General features: G+C 31.3%; 2 protein-coding genes across 4 annotated transcripts; one reads left to right on the top strand and one right to left on the bottom strand.

Annotated features, from left to right (window-relative positions):
• The first annotated feature begins 99 nt into the window (after positions 1–99).
• On the top strand, positions 100–11,603 carry LOC130806461 (ribulose-5-phosphate-3-epimerase, chloroplastic-like). Of its 3 annotated transcripts, none has more exons than XR_009040316.1 (5): positions 100–638; positions 736–792; positions 1,252–1,321; positions 1,402–1,512; positions 11,515–11,603. XR_009040316.1 is itself a non-coding variant. In XM_057671558.1 (5 exons), exons 1-4 carry the CDS (start codon positions 549–551, stop codon positions 1,434–1,436), a joined length of 252 nt encoding a protein of 83 aa, XP_057527541.1. In that variant the 5' UTR covers positions 100–548; the 3' UTR covers positions 1,437–1,484; positions 11,515–11,600. The 3 variants fall into 3 exon arrangements, 2 of the variants coding, with proteins under 2 accessions (XP_057527541.1, XP_057527540.1); XM_057671558.1 differs by having other exon boundaries at positions 1,402–1,484; positions 11,515–11,600; XM_057671557.1 differs by lacking the exon at positions 11,515–11,603 and having other exon boundaries at positions 1,402–3,373.
• Positions 3,512–15,630, bottom strand: LOC130806460 (putative anthocyanidin reductase). The gene is made up of 5 exons (XM_057671556.1): positions 15,452–15,630; positions 10,291–10,457; positions 9,161–9,370; positions 5,065–5,444; positions 3,512–3,724 (listed from the first exon to the last, which is right to left on the bottom strand). Exons 1-5 carry the CDS (start codon positions 15,582–15,584, stop codon positions 3,586–3,588), a joined length of 1,029 nt encoding a protein of 342 aa, XP_057527539.1. The 5' UTR covers positions 15,585–15,630; the 3' UTR covers positions 3,512–3,585.
• Between the last annotated feature and the right edge of the window lie 223 nt (positions 15,631–15,853).

Below are 15,853 nucleotides of genomic sequence, written 5' to 3'. Positions count from 1 at the left end.
AATTGCTTTGAGTCGGATATCATGAAGAAGATTTGAAAAAAATAAGATTATTTAACAACTTAATTCCAAAAATAAGCTTCGTGAAAACTTATTTCCCAAAATAAGCGTCCGTACATCCAAGCCTAGCCTCGGGAAGAGTCGCTGTTAGTAACAGCGAAAGTGAAAAAAAAAATTAAAAGTCCAAAGTCGCTGTTAGTAACAGCGACTTAAAAAAAAAATTAAAACCCCAAAGTCGCTGTTAGTAACAGCGACTTAAAAAAAAAATTTTTTTTTTTTTTAAGTCGCTGTTAGTAACAGCGACTTAATGCTTTTTATATTTTTTTGCACAATTGATTTAATCTTACTAAACAATAATTATCATAAAAATTAATTGATTTGGTGTGCTGGATAAATTGCAGAAGTTTTATCTCGGGTAATTGCAGAAGTTTCAAATTTATTTTTAGTTCCTTTAGTAAAACTGTAAAACACAAATTAAGATTCTTGAGCAGTGCTACTAAACTGATAACTGATGATTTTTTCTATTACCAGTTGTCGATCTAGTCTTAATAATGTCAGTGAACCCTGGGTTTGGCGGACAAAGCTTCATTGAGAGCCAAGTCAATAAAATCTCTGACCTGAGAAGAATGTGTGCAGAAAAGGTAACTGAAGTGTCTTCTTTTTCCAATTGGAATTAATATTTTGGACTGGTATTTTGATTTTCAATAATCTAAAGCAATTGTGGTAAAATATTGACAGGGAGTGAACCCATGGATTGAGGTTGATGGTGGAGTTGGTCCAGCAAATGCATACAAGGTACTGACTTCTAAAATTTTCATTTTATCCCATATTTCCTATAATCAAGTTGTCGTTTCTTGATGAGGCGGAAGATTTTTTTAGTATTTTAGTTTCGGATTATAATGGATTATAATAATAAGATTCCTCATTTGGGGATGTGCATTTCATTTATTATGTGAATTAGAAAATGATATTTGCTATAAAGGATTAATCAAAAACATTTTTCTTTGTCATATCACAAGGGTAAGATTGCATAGGACAAATCAAAAATGAATTTCGGTCTTCTTACTGTTAAAGTTGTGAATAATAGATCTAAGAGACATGGTTGTCGCCTGTCGGCCATTACTAAATAGTTGTTTAACGCCTGTGCTAGACCACCTCTATCTTATTGACTTAAAACATTAGAATCCTATATGTACATCAATGTTATTTGTGTTAAATTTGTGAGAACTTAATGCCTTGTATTTCTTTCTGAAGGTTATTGAGGCTGGTGCCAATGCTTTAGTTGCTGGTTCTGCGGTCTTTGGAGCTAAAGATTATGCTGAAGGCATCTACTATACATTTTTATGTACTCTTAGCCTTAAATGCTTTTCACTGGTTTCTAACTTTTAGTTGAATCTTATGCAGCTATCCAAGGGATCAAAACAAGCAAAAGGCCTTAAAAAGTTGCGATTTCAGGTTCTAAGTGTACAAGTTTGTTGAAAATCAAGGTAATGAAGTCCATATACTTTTCCACTGGTATGTTCCTTCACTCTCGTCCTTCAAAAATTCTAACATGAGAATTGAGATCTTTGCGGTTGATGAAGTAATCAATTGTGCAAAAGAATATAAAACGCATTAAGTCGCTGTTACTAACAGCGACTTTGGGGTTTTAATTTTTTTTTTTTAAGTCGCTGTTACTAACAGCGACTTTGGGCTTTTAATTTTTTTTTTTTCACTTTTGCTGTTACTAACAGCAACTCTTCCCGAGGCTAGGCTTGAATGTACAGACGCTTATTTTGGGAAATAAGTTTTCACGGAGTTTATTTTTGGAATTAAGTTGTTAAATAATCTTATTTTTTTCAAATATTCTATCATGAACAAGTTAAAAGTACAATTTTTGTGAATATTTTTATTCATTAATTTTTCCATAAGTTATTTATAATTTATATCTACAAAAAACTTAACTAAAGAACAGAAACATCTAAATTATGGAAGGATCATTAAAAAATAAGTCTAGATATAAACAAATCAATGTATTGACTAATTTTAATTCCTAAAAGACGTCTAGTATTATTTTGATTTGTTTACCATCTCAATAAAAGATTAATATAGACATTTTTTACGTTACAATATGAGTGCTTGCGTGTTGAAGACAAAGTCGAATAGATGAAGACTCGGTGCTTGCTTGTGTCGAAAAGAAGCTTTTCGAGATCACAAATAGTTGTATGAGACAATTTCATCGAGAAACACGCCTTATATATGGGTTAATAATCCATTTATACATACTTTGAGAATATAAACTCTTTACTTAAAGTCATCTAACTAAAAGTTTATCTCTTATAAGAATAGCTTTTTTCTACTAGGTTTTTTTCCTTGGGCTAATTCGTATTAACTAGATAAATAGTTCCTATTAATTAGATAAAATTGATCGGTTAGGTTAAATCCAATGCGTCATAGATTTATTATTATATTATTCTGGTCATTATAAATAGGTAAAAATAATATGTAAGTTTTTCGTTAAATTTGCAAAATTAATTATAAGTCATAATTGAGCAATATTAAGCTCAAATAATAAAAATTAACCATAAAGTAGTGGATTATAACTCAAAAATATTAATGTAAAAATCAAACTCCTAACTTTAGAAAAACAGATTGATTAGCCGAGTTATATCAAAATTTGATGGGTCTAAGTGTTGCCATATTAAATAATTTGAAACATTTGTACAAATTATATAATTAGACTACATTCTATGAGCGGGAGCAACTGGATCGGATGATGACCATGATATAATTAGACCACATGAAACATAGTACTATATTAGATTAAAGATATGAATATATAAAGTCTACTAAAAAAAAAAGATTAAAGATATAAAGATACACAATGATTGTTGCAAATAGCTCTAACACCATATTAAGAATATTTGTTCATCCCACATTTATCCATCTCATATTTGTCCATTTCCAACTGAGAGAAAACTCTATTATTAAAATTATCATTTTTGATTAATTCTCCTTTGCAATGATTGAATCTCAAATAATCAACGGCCCGTTTGGTTGATGGTAATGAAGTAATGAGAATGAAATGTTGTACTGGCAATAGTAATGAAAGAATGCATATGAGAATTGGTAATAAAAATTCTTTTGTTTGGTGTGCATGACTAAAGAATGGTAATGGAAGATAATATTCCATTGATTGCATTTGGTTGTTAGTAATAAAAATGGTAATGACTCTTAGTTTCATTATTGTATATTTGTATCTAAAAGCATTATTGTATCTAAATTATTCTACCTAATGATTCTTTTTTAATAATAATATTTTTTTAGATAATTATATACATTACCTTTTTTTCTTCATTATTTTTTTTCTTCAGCTCGAAACAACATTACCTTAATTTATTACCACAATAATACTTCATTACCATTACCGCCTAATACCAGGTTGTTTGATGGTAATAAAAATGTCCCTTTTTGGTAATTTCATTACCTTATTTTATTACCATCCATTATCATTGAAGGCATCCAAACAACCAAATTTTTCATTACTTAATTTTATTACCATTATCGCCCTCTAATACCATGTACCAAACGGGCCGTAAAAGTAAACATTTATAATCCATTAAATCTCCTTACATTTTTCAGAGAATCATCTAAAATGCTCTTCATGTCATGATTATAATTGAAACCCTCGTCAATTAGCTTTGTTGATGCCCACTTTATATTGCTGTTTGTTGGCCCATCCATGTGCCTGCCATACACATAAACATGAAGCCTAAAACTTAACTTAAACCCGAAATCAAATGGGTAATTAAGGTGTATAGAAATCAGATTGACCTGAACTGATCAGGTTAGAGTTATAATTTTCAACCCAATTAATTAAATGGGTTAAATTTTAATTAAAGGGTTTCCGACCCATTTATATATAACCCGAAACCAAACACAAACCTGACTCGATTTAATTTATTTGACAGGCCTGCACAATGCGACAATTTTTAAAGCCCCTTGCTCTCAATGAAAATGACTAATAGAAAAAGAATAATTTGTGAATTACAGACTTAAAGTTTAGTACTTTTACAAATTACAGCTTTAATGTTTATTTTTTGTGAATTACAATTATCAAAGTATCAAAGTTTGCAGCTTTAGGCCAAAACACAGAATTCCGTCTATTTTGGTGATCGGAATTCTGTGTTTTTTGTTTGAACCTGTAAACTTTGATACTTTGGTAACTGTAATTCGGAAAAAATAAACATTAAGATTGTAATTTGAAAAAGTACTAAACTTTAAGGTTGTAATTAGCAAATTATTCAAAATTAAAACCTAAACAATAAGATGTAATCAATGTTTAAAATCTTGAAATGAAACAAAAAAAAACTCTCAACAGGTAAAGTGGTCGAAAATCAGGTTGATTTGTTCAGATCAAGTCAAAGTTGTAATTTTCGATCCAATCAACTAAAACGGTTAGGTTCGAATCAAGAAATTTTTGACCCATTTATATATGAAAATTTGAATAAAATAAGATTATTTAACAACTTAACTCCAAAAATAAGCTTCGTGAAAACTTAATTCTCAAAATAAGCGTCCGTACATCCAAACCTAGCCATGGAGTAAGTCGTTGTTACTAACAGCGAAAGACAAAAAAAAAATTAAAAGTCATAAGTCGCTGTTACTAACAGCGACTTAAGGAGTTGACCAGTCAACTCCTTAAGTCGCTAATAGTAACAGCGACTTTAAGGTTAACTGATCAACTCCTTAATCTAATAGGTTGGAATGAGGAAGTAACTGAGAACTGAAAACTTAAAATTCATTAAGTCGCTGTTACTAACAGCGACTTAAAAAAATAATTTTTTTTTTTAAGTCGCTGTTAGTTAACTCCAAGGCTAGGTTTGGATGTACGGACACTTATTTGGGAATTAAGTTTTCACGAAGCTTATTTTTTGGAATTAATTTGTTAAAACATCTTATTTTATTCAAATTTTCTTTATATATAACCTAAACAAAAACTCGATCCAATCTGATGTGTTTGACAAGCCTACGGTTACTTGCTTTAAATTGAAAAAGACTAAAAGAACAAATAAAAATTTTACTTACACTTGTTGGACTTGAAATTCCGGATAATTTTTGTGAAAATAGTGAGCAATTTCAGCAGAAGAAACATAATCACTAGCACATAAGAATCTACCATGAAGTGAATCTTTGACCATTGAAAAAATGAGTGCTTGACAAGCATCTTCAATATGTAGAATTGGAAGTTTCCCCAATAATTGTTCTAGAAGTTTCAATGAACTATTACCAAATTCTGATTTGGTAATCTGAGACACAATGAGAGCAGGGGAACTGTATTCATGGTAGTGACTTCTAGAAGCTTCTCCTGCTACCAAACCTAATGCTAGGGTTACTACCTCCATTTTAGAACCCTCTTCAAGCTTCAAAAGTGCTCTCTCTGCTTCTGTTTTTGATATTATATAATCCTGCATTACTCCAAAATTTTATAAAATTGTGAAAAATCATAAATTAGATTATTTTAATTATTATCACTAATTCTTATATGAGACAGACTTACCGTATATGTCTTATAGTTAAATAGCTTAATAACAGAAACTTTTAATTTTTGTATTGAGGTCGTCTCAACTCTTATGGTCGCATACAAGACGGGGTGAATTATTATTTATGTTTGAAACTGTTAATATAATTTGTCAGTTAATTTGCTTTTTGAACTCAAAATAGCCTAAAATTGACTATAATTTTTTTTTTATTCGCAAATGAGTTTAGTGGATTATTATTGTGATGACTTTAGATTAAATACAAATTGATGGGTGAAATGAGTGATAAAAAATGAACAAAACATGGACCTTGGAATATTTTTAAAACACTAGTGAATCAACAAAAATACCATTTTGATTTGTCATATAAAATTAACTATATTTATGTTATGTCTATACAAGTGAAAACGAGAGAGGAAAGAAAGCACTATAAAATGACAAAACAAATTCAATTCAAATTGTAAAACGAAAAAGAACAAATGTCATTATAAGGGTACTACTCGTGTTCTTTTAAGTTCTTTCACTTTGGGTTTTTCACACATATTAAGAAAAAGAGAATTTTTGGTTGTAGTGGGTATTATTTTAATTAAATAGTAGTGTGAAGTAATGATTGTATTGAAAGTATAAGAGGTAAAATAATTATAAATAAAAGAAAAGGGGTACATTAAAAGAAAAGGGGGGTTTTAAGGGGGAAAAGTGGGATAAAAACTTTTTAAAAATAGAAAATATTCTAAAGTGGAAAAACTTATAAAAATACCCGTTATAGTAAGGTGGAAGAACTTAAAAGAACGGAGGTAGTAAATAACAAAATATTTACTACTCCCTCTGTTTTCTTATCTTATTCCCATTTAAAATATTCTATTTTGGAGAGAAAAATTTAAGTAAGATTTTTAAGACATATATCGATGATAAAATATATCCATGCGAGATCTTGTTAGATTCGTCTTAATATATCGATAATAAAATTTAAGTAAGATAGAATCTTCGGGTTGTAGTGGGTATTATTTTAATTAAATAGTAGTGTGAAGTAATGATTGTATTGGAAGTATGAGGTTGTAGTGGGTATTATTTTAAGAGAAAATTATAATAAACTACCTATTCTATACCCCTCTTTGCAAAAAACTATCTTATTTAAAATTTTTTGCAAAAAACTACCTTATATAATACATTTCTTTGCAAAAGACTACCTTATGACGGTTTTTAGGGTTTGACCGTTAAAAGTAACCATTGACTATCACGTGATAGTCACGTGACCTTATAAAACACGCCTTCTTCTTCATTTCACGCTGCTTTGAGTCAGTTGCTTCCCCTTCTTCTCTCTCCAATTTTACTCTTCGGATTTCCAAGATCTGATTACCGAAGGTTTTCTCTCTCCAAAATCTGCTTTGAATCACGTGACCTTTGATTTCATTTTCTACGGCAGTGATGGAAGAATAGACAAATTGAACAAATATTCGGAAGTTTCTGAAGAAATTGGAAGGACTTTGAAGCCCGAAGGGTATGTAGTAGTCCATACAAGAACAAATGACACTTATAGTTTACATTCCTTTATTGCTTTATTCAATTGTTGCACATTTATTAAATCTCGTGAAATTCAAGGTTTTGTTGATGGTGAAAATGGTGGTGAAAGTGTTGCATTACGAGAGATTGTATGAAGAAAGAAGATTTTACTTGCAATCATGGTTCTTTATACTAGAGTAAGGAGTGTTCTATTGTTCCGAGGTATAAGCAAGAGATTGTTTAGAAAGCCGAGGAATTGATTAAGAAGGAATCACTGAAACCTTGGATTACATTGAAAAAGAATATACAGAATATTAAGTATTTGCCATCAATGGTGGATATTAGTCTTAAGAGTAGGTATATATATGTAGATGTAGGAGCTAGGAGTTACGGTTCAAGTATTGGGAGCTGGTTTAAGAAGCAGTATCCGAAACAGAATAAGACATTTGAGGTTTATGCGAAAATGGTGGACATTTGAGCTGGTGAATATAGGGTATGGAATCCATTCAGATCACGTGACTATCACGTGATAGTCAATGGTTACTTTTAACGGTCAAACCCTAAAAACCGTCATAAGGTAGTCTTTTACAAAGAAATGTATTATATAAAGTAGTTTTTTGCAAAAAATTTTAGATAAGGTAGTTTTTTGCAAAGAGGGGTATAGAATAGGTAGTTTATTATAATTTTCTCTTATTTTAATTAAATAGTAGTGTGAAGTAATGGTTGTATTGGAAGTATGAGGTAGTAGTGGGTATTATTTTAATTAAATAGTCTTGTGAAGTAATGATTGTATTGAAAGTATAAGAGAGAAAATAATTATAAATAAAAGAAAAGGGATACATTAAAAGAAAAAGGAGTTTTAACTTTTAAGGGGTAAAAGTGGGATAAAAACTTTCTAAAAATAGAAAGTATTTTAAAGTGGAAGAACTTTTAAAACTACCCGTTATAGTAATGTAGAAGATCAAAAAAGAACGGAGGGAGTACTTTTTTATGATATTTTTTAAATCTTTTTTTATGACACGAATTTAAAGATATTAAAATTCAAAATTTACTTTGAAAACCGTACAAAAAGTAAATGAGAAGACCATTAAAAACGAAAGAAGTACTATAAGTATAACAGAATAAGGTATTTTGAGAAATCGCATGATTTCAAATGACACCATCTCTTATCTAAATGACGCTACTCTTACTTGACAGTTGACACACATGATAGTGTTTTGATAGCATTTCCAATTATCGTCGCTATATTCGACATAATGGGCATTAGTTTTTTTGGCAATTGCTCAAGTCTACTCCATAACATTTGAGTATTTTAGTATTACTTTCATTCTATATATTTACAATTGATTGTAATATGTTTTGCGGGAAAAAGTCACTATCAATTGCAATTTGCAAGCATAGTTATATGAAACGTAGAACGTGGTCATGTTTTGCGATCCGAGAACATCCGTTCCCAACCACCACTAGGGATGGTCATGGGGCGGATCTGGTCAGACCCGGACCCGGACCCTTTTATTTACCACCACGAAACGCGATCAAAATCGCTCAAGGTTATGTCCCGGTGTAGTAGACCTTTTAAAGAAGGTATTTTGGCCTTTATTTAAAAATTAAAGAAAAAAGAAGGGAGAAAAAAACGAGATTAAGACCTAAAGGGTGTTTGGAAAACGGTTGATGGCTAGTAGCTGATAGCTAATTATAGTGGTTGATTTGACCAGCTGATTTTGAACCCGCTGCTATGAGCAGCTTGTTTAAAAACAACTTATTCATAACAATAAGCTGTTTTAACCAGCTAATTTACTAAACATTAGCATTGACTGATTTGACTACCCAACCCTCTAATTGTATCAAAATAAGCTAAAATTGCGCAATAAACTATTTTCCCAAACGCCCCCTAGAAATGTAAAAAAAATCCACTTGAAAATAATTTCATAAATCAAAATAATTATTTTAATTTAATTTTGTTTTTAAATATATATTTTATACAAAATGTATCTTGTATTCAATCGTTCCTGAGTCAATTTAGGTTGCGTTCAATATTCCAGTTTCTGTTTTCTGTTCCAAATCAAATGTCGTTCCAAGTAACAATGATTGCAAGTATAATGAAACGATAGAACGGTAAAATTAAATAAATAAATAAAAAGTACCTTATGAATAGAAGAAGTAACTAAGGGAATGTGAAGAGGTGTCCAACAAGTCTCATCAATGAAATCCATAAAAGCATTGCCATCATCTTTGAGAGGTGAAACACCAACCACACTGGCTGTGTAAATAAGTCGTTTCACGGTGCCTGATTCTATGCATAGCTTTGCAATCCCCAATACTGACGCTATTGCTGCCTCACTTATATCCTTAAACTGTAATTTCACAAATTTCATGCACATAATTAAGGTTACTAATCTTATACTTCTAGTAAATTTCTTGGGTCTATATTTCATAGACTGTTGGGAAAATCTAATAAAATGTGACTCAGTAGAATTAAGTGTGGGTGGTAAAAATTGGAGAGCAGCTATTGAAATATTATGTATCCAAGGTGTATCCTTAAACTTAAAGGGTTTGTTTTAATTGAACGATATATGGATCAGAATGTTGGATTTTTAGAAAGGATTATAGTGGAAAGATGGGAGTAGTGAAAATGCGAGTATTTCGATGGATTAGTAGGCTTACCATGGGGGATAAGTTTCGAAACACAAATATAAGAAAGAATTTTAGAAGTTGCAAATATCGAGGAAAAGAAAAAAAAGAGAATTCTTTAAGGTAGTTTGGACCTTTGAAAAGACGGAGTATTAGCGAACCGGTAAGGAAGATAGAAAGCTAGAGCGCGGGAGTGTAAAAAATTGGACGAGGAAGACGAAAATAACTTGGGAGACGACATGAGTGAAAAATGATATGAATGAATAACCTATAGACTTACAAATTAAGATGATAAAAAATCAGATTGAATGAAAAAGAAAAATCCATATAAACGACTATTAGAACTGATGCATTGGTCATGTAGGCAATTTCAATCTATTTAATAAGAAAAAATTACCGTGAATAATACAACTTTTCGTAAATTTTCCTACAATAATAATACCAATTTTAATTTATTAACTAATTTACCAAATTTTTTTGTCATATAATCTCTTATATTTTAATTTTTTAACATGTTAGATATATTTTAGAAAAACACCTCCAAAATTGTATTATTCCAGTTAATTTTTCTTTTATTAAAAACATCATTTATTTATAAGAGCAACTAAAAGGAAGAAATAAAAGTAGAGATTAGAGGACAAACTTGAGAGTTCTTAGGAAATACAAAAGGGGATGCAACATGGAATACAAATTGGCAATCTCTAATGGCTGCTTCAAACTGTTGAGGATTGAATACGTCTGCCTCAAACACTTTTAGCCGTGTTTCTGCTCCCGGTATCTTCGTTAAACGGCTCAATTTTTCGGTGTCGCCTATGTAATTAAACAATTAACTTTTTCAAAATTGTTAAAATTTAAAAAATGCGTTTAGCAATTCAAATAAGGAGGAGCTGACAATCTATTTATAGCGCTTCAACAATTTTACACTATTTATTTATGTCACTTAATTTTCATAGTGTCGTTAATCTATAAGTTAAAACATAGTTATGTGGGATCTTGTTAGAATCGTCTCAATGTGATTTTTATTGATTTTTAGTTTCCTATAATTTTTCAATGTGTGTAATTAGAGATATTAACAATTAAATTAATGCATTAGGGCATGTAAAAGTATCATTAGGTGCAAGTAATAATTTGATTAAATGTCAAGTTAAAAATGTTGGAAGTTAATATGGGTCTGCGACAACCCAACTAAGAAACAGAAGAGATAAGAATATTGCACTACAAGTTTAAAGAAAGTTCATTATAAAAATCATCAATTACCAACTATAACCTTGAAGTTTAGTCATTTTCAAATAAATAGTCGCAAAGTTTTTTTTACAAACAACAGCCTTCAAGATACCAAACACGACAATGATACAGCCACTTCACCGGATGACTTGCTAAGTGACCGTTGACCTAGATAAATAACCTTTGACTTTAATTAAATTCATTAATCTAACCTAATTACCCAATTACCCCAATTAAACCCTCCCCAACCTCTCTTTACCCCTCCTCAATCACCACCCATTCTCCCACCCTAACACCACCACCAACAACAACATTAAAACCCCTCTTTTCTTTCTCTTTATCATATATTCTTAATGTTCCCTCTACCTTCCTCTCTTCTAGTAATTCACTACTATCATCATCATCTGAATTTGTTTCTTAAATTTCAAGAGTTGGGTCTATTGGAAAGCAGTTATCTTTTACAGTTACCTTAGTCATTACAGTTGATTTGTTCTTAGGTAGTTACATTAGAGGCACTTACCCATGTTCGTAGCAGTTACTACCCATGTTCATAGCAGTTACTACAATGCTCATGTATTTATACAATATGCTTCAATGAGAATAAAATATAATCAGATTTTGTCAAATTATCATGGCTCTCCAGAAAAACCGAACGTGGGAAAAGTGCAGATTACCAGGTGACAAGAAGACGGTTGACTGTAAATGGGTGTTTTCAGTCAAGTATCATGCTGATGGATCCATTGAGCGGTATAAAGCTAGGCTTGTTGCGAAAGGGTATACACAAACTTATGGGGTAGACTACTCTGAAACATTCTCACCTGTAGCGAAAATTGATACCATTCGAGTTCTCTTCTCAGTAGCAGCAAACAAAGATTGGCCTCTGTTTCAATTTGATGTGAAGAACGCCTTTTTACATGGAGAAATTGAAGAAGAGGTATACATGAAGCCACCACCAGGGTATTCAAATAAGTATAGCCAAGGAGAAGGGTGTCGACTTAAGAGAGCTCTATACGGCTTAAAACAATCTCCTAGAGCATGGTTTGGGAAATTCACTGCAGCAATGAAGAAATTTGGCTACAAACAGAGCAACTCAGATCATACTCTATTTCTCAGGCGAAGTGGAAAACAGATTACATGCCTCGTGATTTATGTCGATGATATGGTTATTACCGGAAATGACTTCAAGGAAATTGATCGTCTTAGGAGGAAATTATTCCAAGAATTCGAGATGAAGGATTTAGGGCAACTAAAATACTTCCTAGGAATAGAAGTCCTGAGATCAAGGAAGGGATTCTTGATCAATCAGAGGAAATACATTCTAGATCTCTTAGCAGAAGCAGGTATGTTAGATTGCAAGCCAGCAGATACTCCTATGGTAGCTAATCATGGTCTACGTATTGTTGAAGGGGCAGAAGCAACAGATCAAGATCGTTATAGACGGACAGTGGGAAAATTAATCTACCTATCCCACACAAGACCAGATATTGCGTACGCAGTAGGAATTGTAAGCAAGTTTATGCATCGACCTCAAGAAGAACACATGGCAGCAGTCCTGAGGATCCTGAGATACTTAAAGGGAACTAGCAACAAAGGAGTCTTCTACGCGAAGAATGGCAACCTTGACCTTATTGGTTACACGGATGCTGATTGGGCTGGTGATCGGGATGACAGGAAGTCAACTTCGGGGTATTTTACTCTTGTAGGGGGCAATCTAGTCACCTGGAGAAGCAAGAAACAGAAGGTGGTTGCTTTGTCCAGTGCTGAAGCAGAATTCAGGGGAATAGCAAAAGGAATTACGGAGATTCTATGGATTAGAAAACTCCTAGGAGAGTTAGGCTTTGTTCAGGGACAGGCAAGTCCTTTATATTGTGATAACAAGGCAGCAATAAGTATCTCCGAAAATCCAGTGCAGCATGACCGAACAAAACACGTGGAGATTGATCGACACTTTATCAAGGAGAAACTAGAAAGTAAAGTCATTAGCCTTCCATTTGTTAGATCCGCAGGCCAACTAGCTGATATTCTCACAAAAGCAGTCTCATCTCAGATCTTCAATAGCACATTAAGCAAGTTAGGCTTTGGTGATCCCACGACCTAACTTGAGGGGGAGTATTGGAAAGCAGTTATCTTTTACAGTTACCTTAGTCATTACAGTTGATTTGTTCTTAGGTAGTTACATTAGAGGCACTTACCCATGTTCGTAGCAGTTACTACCCATGTTCATAGCAGTTACTACAATGCTCATGTATTTATACAATATGCTTCAGTGAGAATAAAATATAATCAGATTTTGTCAAATTATCAGGGTCATTAGATAATCTAGCCATATTTAACTGTATTCAAATAGATCTCTTCAAAAAAAAAAGAAAAAAAAAACTATAATCAAATTGTTTCTTGAATTTAGGATTTTTATTTTTTACGAGAGAGAAGGCATAAAAATATCTTTTTTTTTTAATTTGATTTTTTTGAATTTTAATTGTAATTAAATTGTAATATTTTAGTTGTTTTATTTTGATGCGCCGTTGAATTAGTGTTTAATCAAATCTACTTCTTTGTTTTATGAATTCTTAGGGTTCCGATTTAAGCCTTAGTGTTCGAATTTCAACCTCGTGGAGGATTTTTACAATTTAGGATTTTTTGGGGATTATTTAATTTATGTTTTTGGTGTAAAGAAGGCCGTACAAAACTCAAGCTAGAAAATAGCAACGAAGAGAGAAAGACTAAAGCTAGAAGAAAATAACGCCATTGTTGGACCCAAAACAAAAAACCCACCTCCATTTTCCACTTGAATACCATAAACAAAAAAAAACTCAGAAATAAAAACCAACTTTCTTCAAATTTAACCTCTTTTACTCAAAACCATAACATTACTTTTCTGGGTTTTGTTCTATAAAGGAAGTATATCGAGACCTACAAAAGAACATTTTTTTGGAGTAAAACAATATTTCAAACAATCATCTTGTTAATGATGTCACTATCTTTGCTAGGATACAATACTGATACAACAACATTTCATTAAAGGAGGAGTTTAAGAACAATCCATTAAAGAGAAAGAAAAATGGGATTTTAATGGTGGTGGTGGTGGTGATTGGAAAATGGTAGATAGAGGTTGGAAAAGAAGGGTTTAATTGGGGGGTGATTGGCTTATTAGGTTAGATTGATGAATTTAATTGAAAGTCAAAGGTCATTTACCTTGGTCAACGGCACTTAGCAGGTCATATGGTGAAGGGGTTGTATCCTTGTCGTGTTTGGTAACTTGAAGGCTGTTGTTTGTAAAAAAAAAATAATAAAAAAATAAAAAAATAAAAATAAAAAAACTTTGCGGCTGTTAATTTGAAAATGACTAAACTTCAAGACTGTAGTTGTTAATTAATCCTTAAAAAATCAATTGGTAGTAATACAAATAATATAGTTTCTCTCTTCAATCATACTTGCCACACTTTTTATTTAATCATTTTAAATTACTTATTTAATTATTATTTTTGGCAAAAATAACTACGTAAATGTTTTTTGCCCTTGTTTTTTCTTACCCCATACCGCATTAACTTTTACATCTATCTCTTTAAGGGTTATAATGATTTTTTTTAACACAAAGATATTTATTTCTTACTTTTTACACAAAGTCATTATATAACGAGTGAAACAGAATCAAATATTTTCTATGTTTATTTAGTTTCTAACATTTGTTAAAAAAACCTTTCTAAGGTTTGGAAAGATTGTTCTACAATAAAAAAGAATAGAGGAATTTTTTTTATCATAATTGTAAAGTTGATGACATAAATAACATAAATATCATCTTGTAGAATAGAATTTGAGAAAATACACTATTATAATACTTCTATCAATGTTGTTAGGATTAAGTGGCTAATTAATCTAGAGTTTGATTACTCACAAACAACAATTGTGCAAAATATCAAACCAAGAACAATTGAGTAGCAAGCAATAAAACACAAAATAATTTAGGATATGAGAAAATTCTAAGAACAAATTATTTACTCTATGTTTGGATAGCAAATTAAGAAAAAAAAAAAGGAACGGAAGAAAAAGGAAGAAAGGGAAAGGAAAGAGAAGGATTAGGAGAGTACACATTGTTTGTCTAGAAGGGAAGAAAAGGAAAAAGAAAGAAAAATAAGTGTTTTCCCTCTAAATTTTTTATTTTATGAGAGATTATATTCTTAACAAAATTTGTTTATTTTTTTTCCTCCAAACAACTCCCCTTTTCCTTTTGCTATGCAAATAAGAAATTCTTCATCTTTTTAAAATTCTTCCATTTTTTACCTCTATTCCTCTCTATCTAAATGTCAATTTAAGTATATCGTGCCTACTGGGTTTTGATTTCTAGTTACATATGTGGAAAGTAATACAATAACTATTCATAGATATCTAGGTTATAAACATATAATATTTGATTTTATTTTGGATCTAAATGATGTCAACTGACCACAGTAACATCATGTTAGATTCTCGACAAAATAGAATTTTCTTACCAAGTACCAAAACACAATTACAAACTATAAAGAAGGGAGATGAAGCATCTAGAAACTTGTTAATTAAGAGATATTAAATGTAGAAATAATTACCTAAGTTTCTAAGAGTAGCATGAACAAAATAAGATCCATTGTTTAAGAGATGTTTGATGAGAGATGATGCAATGTAACCTGCACCTCCTGTAACACAAACCTTGCAATATCTACTACTATTTTCTTCAGCCATAACCTCGCCACCTCTTAAGATATAAGGATTGATTGTGTTGGCTTATATGATTGGCCCTAATCTCACCCCTCACTATCTACTATCCACTATTGTGGGGCAAATGTTCTTGGCTATAAATTTTTCCAAAGACATAAAAAGTACCAAAATTTATTAACTCATTTGTTTTATTATTGCTTTTAGAAATACTAAAAGGTAATTTTTTTAGATAATTTTAGCTTATTTTGATATAAAAGATAATTTGGTAGTCAAAATATCAAATACAAGTGTTT

Source organism: Amaranthus tricolor, chromosome 2 (assembly GCF_026212465.1).
Source record: "Amaranthus tricolor cultivar Red isolate AtriRed21 chromosome 2, ASM2621246v1, whole genome shotgun sequence".
Taxonomy (NCBI): domain Eukaryota; kingdom Viridiplantae; phylum Streptophyta; class Magnoliopsida; order Caryophyllales; family Amaranthaceae; genus Amaranthus; species Amaranthus tricolor.
This window is presented reverse-complemented; position numbering and strand designations above follow the sequence as displayed.